At 36.2% G+C, this 12,359-nt stretch overlaps 1 protein-coding gene across 2 annotated transcripts in view; it reads right to left on the bottom strand.

Moving 5' to 3' along the window:
• Nucleotides 1-12,359, bottom strand: part of LRBA (LPS responsive beige-like anchor protein) — a 533,667-nt gene that overhangs the window by 63,903 nt on the left and 457,405 nt on the right. For both annotated transcript variants that reach the window (XM_080915741.1, XM_080915742.1), the window contains exon 48: nucleotides 6,241-6,408. In XM_080915741.1, coding sequence (XP_080771867.1) covers nucleotides 6,241-6,408 — 168 coding nt within the window. The remainder of the gene's footprint in view (nucleotides 1-6,240; nucleotides 6,409-12,359) is intronic.

The following is a 12,359-nucleotide window of genomic DNA, read 5'->3' as shown; positions in this document are numbered from 1 at the left end:
TGGACACACCCAGGAGCACTAGAGCTCTGACACATTCAAGATCAAGATTAAAGCCACAACACCTTTCCTAACATCTAGTGTAACTGGGACCCCCACAGGAACCAGTGAAGCACAAACCCCCACCCAGCCAGAGGCATGGGTTCCTTCCAGCTTGCATCTGTGCCCAGAGAAAACCCAGGGCTCTGGCTCCCCACCCACTGCTGCAATACCCAGAGAAAGCTTGACTCAGAGGAGCTCTGACACAACAGGATCTCAGGAGCTTGGTCACACCAGGATTTCAAGATCCCAGAGGCAAGCTGACTGCCAGGAGCTATGACAAACCCAGGATCTCAGGATCACAGGATCTCAGAGACAGCTGGACTGAACTCTGAGGAGTTCTGACAGAACCAGGAACACAAGAGGAACAGGCTCCAGTCAGAGACAGTAAGGGCAGGTAGCACTGGAGATAACCAGATGGTGAGAGGCAAGTGCAAGAACATAAAAATAGAAACAAAAGCTGGTTGGCATCACTAGAACCCAGTTCTCTCACCACAGCAAGTCCTGGATACCCCATCACACCGGAAAAGCAAGATTTGGATTTAAAAATCACATCTCGTGATGATAAAAGAGGAGTTTAGGAAGGTCCCTTTCTGAATAACTCCTTTAAAGAAACAAAGGAGAACACAGCTAAAGAAGTAGAGGCCCTTAAAGTGGAAACACAAATATCCCTAAAAGAATTACAGAAAAACACAACCAAACCAGTTAAGAAATTGAACAAAACTACCCAGGATATAAAAATGGAAATAGAAACAATAAAGAAATTACAAAGGGAGACAACTCTGGAGATAGAAAACCTAGGAAAGAGAACAGGAGTCATAGACACAAGCATTACCAACAGAGTAGAAGAGGAAAAAAAGAGAATCACAGGGACAGAAGATACCATAGAAAACATTGACACAACAGTCAAAGAAACTGCAAAATGCAAAAACCTCCTAATGCAAAACATCCAGAAAATCCAGGATAGAATGAGACCAAACCTAAGAATAATAGGTATACAATAGAGCAAAAATTTCCAACTTAAAGGGCCATTAAATAGTTTCAACAAAATTATAGAAGAAAACTTCCCTAACATAAAGAAAAAGATGCCCATGAACATACAAGAAACCCATAGAACTCCAAATAGATTGGACCAGAAAAGAATCTCCTTCTGCTGCATAATAATTAAAACACCAAATGCACAAAACGAGAAAAGAATATTAAAAGCAGTAAAGAAAAAAGATCAAGTAACATATGAAGACAGACATATCAGAATTACACCAGACTTCTCACCAGAGACTCTAAAAGCCAGAAGACCTTGGGCAGATATCATACAGACCAAAATGCCAGCCTAGGCTACTATGCTCAGCAAAACTGTCAATTAATATAGATGGAGAAACCAAGATATGTCATGACAAAAACAAATTCACACAATATCTTTCAACAAATCCAGCCCTACAAAGGATAATAGATAGAAAACTCTAAAACAAGGAAGAAAACTATACCCTAGAAAAAGCAAGCAAGGGCTGGAGAGATGGCTCAGTGGTTAAGAGCAATGATTGCTCTTCCACAGATCCTGAGTCCAAATCCCAGCAACCACATGGTGGCTCACAACGGTCTGTAATGAGATCTGATGCCTTCTTCTGGTGTGTCTGAAGAGAGCTACAGTGTGCTTGTATATAATAATAAGTAAATAAACGTTTTTTTAAAAAAAGCAAGCAAGTAATCTTCTTTTAACAAACCCAAAAGAAGACAGCCACACAAACATAATTCCACCTCTAACAAAAAAAGTAAAAACAGGAAGAAAAAAAATTACTTTTCCTTAATATCTCTTAAAACAAATAGACTCAATTCCCCAATAAAAATACACGACTAACTGACTGGATACATAAACAGGACCCCCAGTATTTTGCTACATACACACCTCAGTGACAAAGACAGACACTACCTCAGAGTAAAAGGCTATAAAAAAATTCTTAACAAATGGTCCCAAGAAACAAGCTGGAGCAGCTATTCCTTTTTTTCTTTCTTTCTTTCTCTTTCTTTCTTTCTTTCTTTCTTTCTTTCTTTCTTTCTTTCCTTCCTTCCTTCCTTCCTTCCTTCCTTCCTTCCTTCCTTCCTTCCTTCCTTTCTTTCTTTCTTTTTTTGGAGTAGGCATTCTAATATTGAATAAAATTGACTTTTAACCAAAAGATACTAAAATAAGATAAGGAAGGACACTTCATACATGTCAAAGGAAAAATCCAAGATGAACTCTGAATTTTGAACATCTATGCTACAAATGCAAGAACACCCATGCTCATAGAAGAAACTTTACTAAAGCTCAAAGCACACATTGAACCTCACACAATAATAGTGGGAGACTTTAACACTCCACTCTCACTAATGGTCAGATCAGGGAAACAGAAACTAAACAGAGACACAGAGAAACTAACAGAAATTATGAAACAAACGGATTTAATGGATATCTATAGAACATCTCATCCTAAAACAAAAGAAAATACCTTCTTATCAGCACCTCATGGTACCTTCTCCAAAATTGACAATATTCAACAAATGTCAACAGTTACAAGAAAATTGAACTAATCCCATGTATTTAATTAGACCACCACAGAATAAGGCTTGTCTTCATTAACCACAAAACCAATAGATAACCCATATACACATGGAAGTTGAACAACACTCTATTCAGTGATAACTTGGTCAAGCAAGAAATAAAGAAAGAAAATAAAGACATTTTAGAATTTAACAAAAATGAAGGCACAATATAGCAAAAGAGTGCAAAGAGGAAAACTCATAGCTCTGAATGCCTCCAAAATGAAACTGGACCATAAACTAGCAGCTTGACAACATATCTGGAAGCTCTAGAACAGAAAAAAGCAAATGCACCTAAGAGGAGTAGATGGCAGGAAATAATCAAACTCAGAGATGAAATAAACCAAGTGGAAACAAAAAGAACTATACAAAAAAACAAAAACAAAAACAAAAACAAAAAACAGGAGCTAGTTCTTTTAGAAAATCAACAAGATAGATAAACCCTTAGCCAGACTGTCCAGAGGGCACAGAGACAGTACCCAAAGGAATAAAATCAGAAATGAAAAGAAAGACATAACAACAGAAACTGAGAAAATTCAAGAAATCATTAGATTCTACTACAAAAGCCTATACTCAACAAAAATAAAAAATCTGGATGAAATGAACAATTTTATAGATGGATACCAGGTGCTAAGGTTAAATCAGGATCAGATAAATCACCCAAATAGTTCCATAACCCCTAAAGAAATAGAAGCAGCCATCAAAAGTCTCCCAACCAAATAAATTAGCAGGATTAATATACTAAAAATGGACATCTTGCCAAAAGCAATCTACAGATTCAATGCAATAACCATCAGAATTCCACTCAATTCTTCATTGAGTTAGAAAGAGCAATCTCTTTTTGAAATAAAAAAAAAAAAAAAAAAAACCAGAAAAACTATTCTCAAAATTAAAAGAACTTCTGGGGGAATCACCATCCCTAACCTCAAGCTGTATTAGGGAGCAATCTTAATAAAAACTGCATGGTATTGGTCCCAAGATAGACAGGATATTCCATGGAATAGAATTGAAGATCCAGAAATGAACCCACACACCTATGGTCACTTGATCTTTGATAAAGGAGCTAAAAACATCCAATAAAAAAGCAAATAAAAATAAATAAAAGTCTACAATATAGCATACACTTGTACTTCAATTACAATCTAATGTCTGCAATTATATATCTAATGTCTGATATCATATGCCAAACTTAAAAGATTCTACGTGACAAGTCAGTTGTCTCATTTTCTGATCTTTTGTCGTAAAATTAGTCCAAAGCTATGGTTACTACCAAAAATGCATAGGCCATTCTTCTAGATGCCGTGGGCAACATGGCACAGCTAGTCACGTGCTCCTATGTAAACATTCAGTTCCTCAGATATACTAGCTACTCTAAAGGGGACATGAGGCCACGATACTATAATGAGACAAGTATTTCCATTACTATGGGAGGATGTGTTAATATTCTTCTAGAATATACTATAAATGTAAATAAATAAATATAGAAAATGTCATATAAAATTAGTAAGCTTCTTTGGAAATTATTGGTAGGTGGTGGGGTGAGGTGTCAATTCAAAATAAAAGCAGAAAGGCAGTCACACTGATTAAGATAAAGACAAAATGGCCAGTTGGCTAGCTGTGACAGACACAGTTTAAGAGCCATCATTGTGATCTAAGTAAAAGCATCAGATTTAATAACAAGACTAGTGACATCATCTTATATACATGAAGAGATGATCTTATCTGTTTATAGTAACTGCATGAATTTCAAAATTCAAATTATACAGGCTACACACAGCAATGTAAATAATATGGTATGGTAAGTAAAAACCAAGGATATAAAAAATCAGTTCTAGAATTCTAGAGAGTAAGTTAAGATATAAGCTGATCATATGGGGAAATTGATAAGTATTACAAGGGAATGAGAAAGGAAGAACAGGGTGAATGTTGCAGAATCACTGGCACATAACAGGGCCAAGTAACACATGGCAAATATTATTAAAAAGAAAGGAGGGTTAGAGATGGCTTAGTTTCTAAGAGCACTAGCTACTCTTCCAGAGGTCCTAAGTTCAGTTCTCAGCAACAACATGGTGGCTCACCACCATCTGTAATGGGATCTGATGATACCATCTTCTGTTCTGCAGGCATCCATATGCATACATAAACTATAGAGACAAATAAATCTTTAAAAAGAAAAGGGAGTCTGCTTATTTATACATGTATACATGTATACATACATACATACATACATACATACATACATATTATGTAGAAGTCAGAAAAAAAACTGAGAATTTGTTCTCTGCTTTTAATGTGTGGATTCCCGGCTTAGAGTCAAGTACCCTTGTCCCGAGACCATCGGGCTACCCTGATTTTCACTGTGCTATTCTGAGAATTAAATGCAGGCTGCTTTCACCTCAGTGCCATATACGGTCCCATGGTGCTCTGAACCATAAAGTCAGTTCCTTTAGATAAGGTGCTCTGGAGGAAGGTTCATACTCAGAAGCAGGGCATATGCTTACCATGAGGAAGGTCCTGGGTTCAATCTCTAGTGCCCAGTTCTTTAAAGTAGGGGACTGAAAGCATTAGGAGTTAACAGACCCAGCTCTTTGTCTCCACAGTTTTTAAAATGGTGAAAACAGAAATGACCTATGTACCATTTAGGGCAAAAGAAACCTAATGCCCAGTGCTTTTGCTTATGTAATAATAACACTTATCTAACGTATAAGTCAAGTGATCATATGCTTATTTATTTCACTGTGTACTTATGGATGTTCAACATAACTAGAAAGTAGAATTTAAAAGGAATGCACTAAGTCCTAGTGAAAACAGGACACATTGCACAAGCAATTTTCCCCTTCAAAACACACACCTGCCCTAGGAATCAGTGTCTTGCCTTAAGTATCCATCTGTTCTAAAACCTTATCACTGCTTGAGGTTGTTTCTGTGCAACTGTATTATTTTTCACACAAGGCTAATTCATTTAGGGGGTCTATAACTAGATTAGAAACACTAAGAAAGGCAAAATTTTCTCCAGAAGTTTAGGTGAAATTTAGATGTTTTATCAGAAAATACTTGACAAGGATTAAAGCAAGCCTCACTGCTATTTAATACTGAATAATGACAGTAAAGTTTCAGACTGCAAACCCACTATTAACTTCTGCACACATGCATGTGTGTGTGCTAATGAACTATACAGAAACAGGTTTTATTGCATTTTGACTTATGCCCACAATCATATAGTGAATAAGCAAATATTTTTTTAATATTTCAAACTAGGTGACTAGCTTCTAAATCCATAACAATTAAAAAAATTGAATGTGGGTGGGAGGGGAGACGAGAGGAGGGAAAGGGGATAACATTTGAAATGTAAATACACAGAATATCTAATAAAAATGATTTAAAGTATTGAGTATGGATCCCTTAACAGGTCAAACTGTAAAAACTCTCATTTAATATGACGTCATAATAATTTGGAAAATGCTCCAGACTCAAGATTCCATTAGGCGACTGACTGACAGCTCGCCTGCTTTAGTCTACCCACTTTGCCTCACTGTCTCTATCAGTTACTTGGAGGATAGGGAAATGAGATCAATACTATATAACTGGCAGACTCCTGATAGTGGGATTCTTCTGAGGAGACAAACTTACCTCTCTCAGCACAGGGTCACTTATTGAGTTCAGGCTGACAGCTCCCTCATAGGTTAGGTAATAGAACACATTGAGGGCTCGCACTGCCTCTGGTCCTTGTTGTTTATAGCCAAAAATAAGGTCAATCCATTGGTGAAGCTGGCAGGAGACAAATTCACTCTCCAGGGCCTGAAAAACAGTAGAGATCATGCCATTATGTTGAATCCTATTTTTAAAACATAGATATTTAGGCAACAGTAAGGCTTAACACTAAACTTACTTAAAAAACAAACAAAAACAGAAAACCTAGGTTTGGTGGTATGCATCTCTAACCCTACTTGGGAAGCTGAAGCAGGAGGATCCTAAGTTATAGGCCAGGCTCAACGAGACCTGGTCTAAAGGCCAACCAGAAGAACAAACCAAAGCAATGCAAGGGAGCTTGGCGCTGTCATTGAATGGTTACCTGAGCACAATCCCTTGTACCTATGTCAAAAGCTAGATGTAGTGACATATGTCTGTAATGTCAGAACTATTATCAGAGACAGGAGAATCCTAAGGGCTTGCTGCCCAGCCAGTCTAGCTGAGTCTGCAAGCTCGAGATTCAGTTAGAGAGCCTGTTTCAAAAGCTAAGGCGGAGAGTGATGAATGAAGACGTCTGATATTGTTCTATGGCACGTGTGTGCACACATGCACACATACACACACACACACACACACACACACACAGAGAGAGAGAGACAGAGTGCGAACGAGAGAGAGACACAGAGAGAGACTGAAGAGAAGGAGGAAGGGGAATGGTGAAGAAGGAAAGGAAGGAAGAGGAAGTAAAGGGAAGAAACAGACAGGACAGAGCAGAACACTGTGGCTCAAATGTAGTTCAGTATAGAACAAGTACTTGTACTTGTGAGGCCAAGAATTCAATTCCCAGTACTGAAAACCCCAAACACAAACTCCTCACATCCTGTTTACTAGCTGAATCTGTCCCACTGTGCGTCTGAGAGAAGTCCTGGTCCTCATTATGCTGTACAAGGCATCCTCCCACTGCATTGTAAGGTACAGAGACTGGGGCTGGGCTTATCTTGGTCCTACTTGTAAATCAGCCTTGACAGGCACTCAATTCATGCTTCAAAGAAAAGAGGCGATAGAAGGAAGGACTACTTTGGGAAAGCAAAGGTAAAAGAGTTAAATTTAAAGATTTTTTTTATTCAGTTAAGATACTAACTTTTCTCAAATTAAGCATGTTGTATTCTATAATTGCAACCAAATTATTTAGTCATTTTGATTGTATTTATAATAGCACATTAGACTTTATGGAGACTTATAACTGCTGCATTTTTAGTCTATGTGTCAGTACCAAACTAAATACTTTATGCTGTTAACAGTGCTCAATAAATAATGAATGAACATGATCAAATGATTCACTTCCCATTCATCATTCTTTTCCCATTTACTAGCACTGTGTGCCAAGGACAGTCGGTGCCAGTAAATGTTTGCTGAGCTGAGTAAGTCAGGAATACCATGCCAGAGACTTGTTAGCAAGCTATTCCTCTTCATACTGTGTAATGCCACAAAATTATTCCAACACCAATGGCTTAGGTTTTCTAAGAGATAATGCTATTCAGATGAAAAGGAATTGAAGTTACCTCTGAGGCCTAACTCTGCTTTAGCATCAAAGCTGTATGACTGTGTGTGCTTTTCCGGCAGTGCATGGTTAGTATCCTCTAAGAGGTCTGTAGGCTTTAAGGTGGGGTTGGCTAGACCTTTTCTTCTCTTTGGTGCTGGAGATGGAAACCAGGGCCCTGCACATGCTCCACCATTGACATCTCTAATTCTTAGCCCCCAAAGAACTAACTTCTAATTCTAATATCCAATGAGGTATAATGTGGTAATAATACCCAATGTGGTTGCCACAAATGACAGACACATTAATTCATAGGTACATGCATATAAAAATGCCCTATTAAAACTATTGCCTGTGAATAAGAAAGAAGTTTGTAGCTAAATACAATGTTTTCTTTAAAAACATTTAACCTGGGCTTGCAATAGTATTAGATATAAAATATTATTCTCTAAATAAATCCCTAGGCAATTCTCATATTCTAATGAATACCTGAAATGAAAAAGACCTAAAAATATCTGGCTAGCTCTCCCTGTGAAAGCTACTGTTTTAGACACCTATTATAAATTTCACTGTATTTGCCTCTTTCCTAGAGAGATGGTAAGAAAGCACAAAACAACTTTATTCTATACTTCATTCAACAAGAGGGTTTTAATCAAATAAATCTCTATTTTAATCACATAAATTTAAAATAAGTCTAAAAGTTCAAAGTATCAGTACAAGTTAACTTTGGCCTTGGGAGGACTGGGAGGGGGCATGTTTAAAGTGACACATAAAAACAGCAATTGTCTTAATTTGTGTGCAGTGCACTCCACACAAAAGCCCTAAATATGTTCAAATTAGAGCGAGCTGCTTGATTGTCACTGCAGTCTCATGTCACATTAATGCATGACAAACATTAAACCATACACTTAAATGGCAATTTATATCATTTAAATGTTTACTGCCAGACTAGCTCATCACTCATTTAAATGTGACTTTCTGACAGCTAATTTCGGTTAATTTTCTCCAATTCACTTAATTAGAACTTTCAATCCGGGGAGGACTTCCATGTATCTTCAAGAGTGCATCCTTTTTGGTTGTTCAAAACCGTGAGCTAATAAGCCGATGAAAAGCCCTGCCACAGGATTAATGTGTGAGACCTGCAAGTCTACAAGAGAGCATCACTACACAAAGTAAGCTCACAGCATGCATTATGAGAAAGAACATACTTATTTATGTGCACAATACTCTCAACAGTAGTTTAAATAAAAAACGTTTAGTTCATATATACCCACTATTGAAACAATAAAAAAAACCTGCATCTAAGCTAATTAAAAATTAATGATTTCAAAATTGTTTAATAAGATAAAACAGCCAGGAGTCTCTTGAGTGTCCATGGCATTGTGATTTGAGACTATAAAATTGAGAAGGCCCAGAAAATGAAGATGTACAAATGAGTTTTCTCAATATAATATTAAAGCTCTACAAACTAGGGCAATTTTGTTTTCTGTGCCATCAAACAAAGGGCTCCTGCTTCCTAATGGCTGATTACTTCTTTATGCACATTTGAAATGTGAAGTTGGTTTGATTTTAATGCTCTAAGCTTTATATCTTGATACTGCTTCAGAATTTTAAACAAAAAACACCAAAGAAACACCACTGTATGCTATTATGCTGCGGACATACCGCAGAGCCATCACATGCCAAGGTTCAGCCTCCCCTCATGCTCCCATAATTCCTTAGGGTCAGCCAGGAATTCACGGACTTAATGAAGAATTTATTCAAGGAGGTTATGAACACATTAATAAACACACACGTAGTTTTTTAAAAACAGTAAATATTACCTCCTCCCCTTTTTTTTTAAAAAAAGATAGGACCCAAAAGAATGTGATAGATCTGAGAGAGTTTTTAACAAGTTTTGGAATTCTTCCAGTACAAAGTCAGCCCAGGGCTTTAACCTCCTTTTCACAGCAGTGAAAGACATTTGCCTGACCCAGAGTGTACATTGATAAACAAGTGTACAGAACACACTCTTGAGGGAAGAAGAGAGGATAAACAGGAGGTCATTAAGGACAAATAGAATAACTCAAAATTGAATACTTTGGATTTTTATCTTATAACTTCTTTTGAGATTCAAAAACATAAAGGAGGAAATGTCTACTAAAATTTCTTCAAAATCTCTTTTGTATACAGCTTTAAAAATTACCCTATAAAATTTATGTAGGTCCACATTTTCAGCATCTGTACACACACACACACACACACATGTTGTATACCATGTCAGTGGAATGCTAAGCATTTTGGGGTTTTCAAAGCCTTAGGACAGTAAGTTTTCAGTAAGCTGGAGTTAAATCAGGTCTGTGGCTAGGAGACAGTAACAGTTTTTGGTGCTGTGCTCAACCCATCCAATCAGTTGCAAGCACTCCCCTCGATCCATCGTTCACATCCAGTGTGTGCTCTAAGTAAAATTTGTAAAAAAAGAAAATCCATGAAAATGTTCAATAGGATGCAGTAATATTCAACTCATCTTGAGTTATAAAGTGAAGTGTTGACTAATATCCAACTTAATGTCATGTAATACTATGAAGAGACTACCACATGAGGCTTTGCACAAATTGTCACTCCAATTCAGCAGGACTCTATTAACCTTGACAAACTGTCTTGGGGCTGATATGTTTTTTAATACTATCTATTAGGCAGAGATGAAAACATTTGTGAGACGCTATAAAAAGTAAAGTACATAGATGTCAAATATAAACACTAGTAACTTTCATTTACTTGGTTCTTATATAAACCATTGATAAAGTTTTAATATATCATAAAGATAACAATACATTATTCATAAATGAATGTGTCAGAAATAATTATAGCAAATGTGAATATGTGTCCAATAATAAATCTTAGAGAAAGAAACCAACTCATTAAGGAAATGAATTATTTATTGATATAAAATGTTAAATAAAATTGTAGAGCGAAATCAAATGATCTGCTAACAGAGAGAAAAGGCTTACTTCCCAAAATATTAAGTTATTTGAAAATAATGATTTTAATGATATCTATCACTAATTTTATTAATCTTTAAATGTTTAGAAATATAGCCACTCCCTATAAAAATAAATTTTTATTAACATGAAAATTTGGTAAAATAAATAAAATCAATTTTATTTAACAAAATAAATTATAAATATTTGCTTATGACAAAGGAGCTGTGATTGAGAGTGACTTGTGGTTTCCATGGATACAAATACTTCACATACTACTATCTCTACAATATTCCTACTCAGTGCTCTTTTATGTACATTTTATGAACATCAAATAAAATCAAGTGTTATCTACAAATAGGAAAAATATATAGTTTGATTCTCAGAACCAGGATGATACCAACAACATAATAAGAGTAAGTGAGAAAGGCCAAACGCCCATGCCTCCTAGATCCGTATCTCTGCACGCCAACACCCACGCCATCCAGAGCCACATCTCTGTGTGTCCACACCACCCAGAGCCACATCTCTGTGTGTCCTCGCCTCCTAGAGCCACATCTCTGTATGTCCACACCACTACTTCTCTTCCCAGGTGTCTAGGAGACCTGCTTTTGTTCCACAGCACAAAATATCACACTTATTAGCTTCAAATAAAATGATAAAAATCACTAACTAATTCTAATTTGGTGTATATTTAATTATAAAATGCTTATGTCCATGTTTCAGTGAAAAAATAATTTCTTAAACTTTAATTAAATTAGTTAAGAACTTTGAGGAAGTGAGTGTATGTAGTGATATGTTTGAAAGAAGGTAATACACCAACTTGTAAACTTTGATTTATAAGTCATTTTTACTTGAAATAGATGTAAAAATCCTTTTTAGTACACACACACACACACATACACACAATCATATGTGTGCACAGGAACTGGCCTGTTATATTTGCATGTGCTGGATTTCAAACACTAGTGGTAATGTTTCCTTAACATTGATATATGACCTTTGTAATTTACATTGAAGAAAGCTGTTTTTTTTTTCAGCCTAATTAGAACTGTTTCGAATTTTCTTGCTAAATATATGATATAAAGTTCTTTCAACTTTTTTATTCTAAAGTTTCTTTCCATGTCAACTTTGTTCCAATCAAAATATGCTTTGAATTAAATGATTTTGATTGAATACGTGGATCACATTTCACGTCTAAGATTTAAAGTCCAAAAAGGAAAAGTTTAGCCTGTTCAAACAAAGCAAATGCAGCCACTTTGCGGAAGGCTGTTCACGTTAAGAAGACTGACAAATTGTTTGTGTGCACCATCAGGTCTGGTTCCTGCAATAGCTGCCAGATTTCCTGTCGCTCTACGAAGACAGATCGTTAACTCCTCAAGTGCTGGCTTGCAATCTGGAAAATCTGGCCAACGTCAGGTAAATTTTAGGAGTGTACTTTGAAATTAATCTAATGAAAAGAAAATTTTGCAACTATGGTATATTAATATTTTCAAACAATAAAAATCATAGAAAAATAAACTGTTTTTTATACTGGGCAAATGTAAATTCAGAATACA

The sequence above is a fragment of the Micromys minutus genome (genome assembly GCF_963924665.1).
Source record: "Micromys minutus genome assembly, chromosome: 4".
NCBI classification, from domain to species: Eukaryota; Metazoa; Chordata; class Mammalia; order Rodentia; family Muridae; genus Micromys; species Micromys minutus.
Note: the sequence above shows the minus strand (reverse complement) of the source record. Positions and strands in the feature narration are given on the sequence as shown.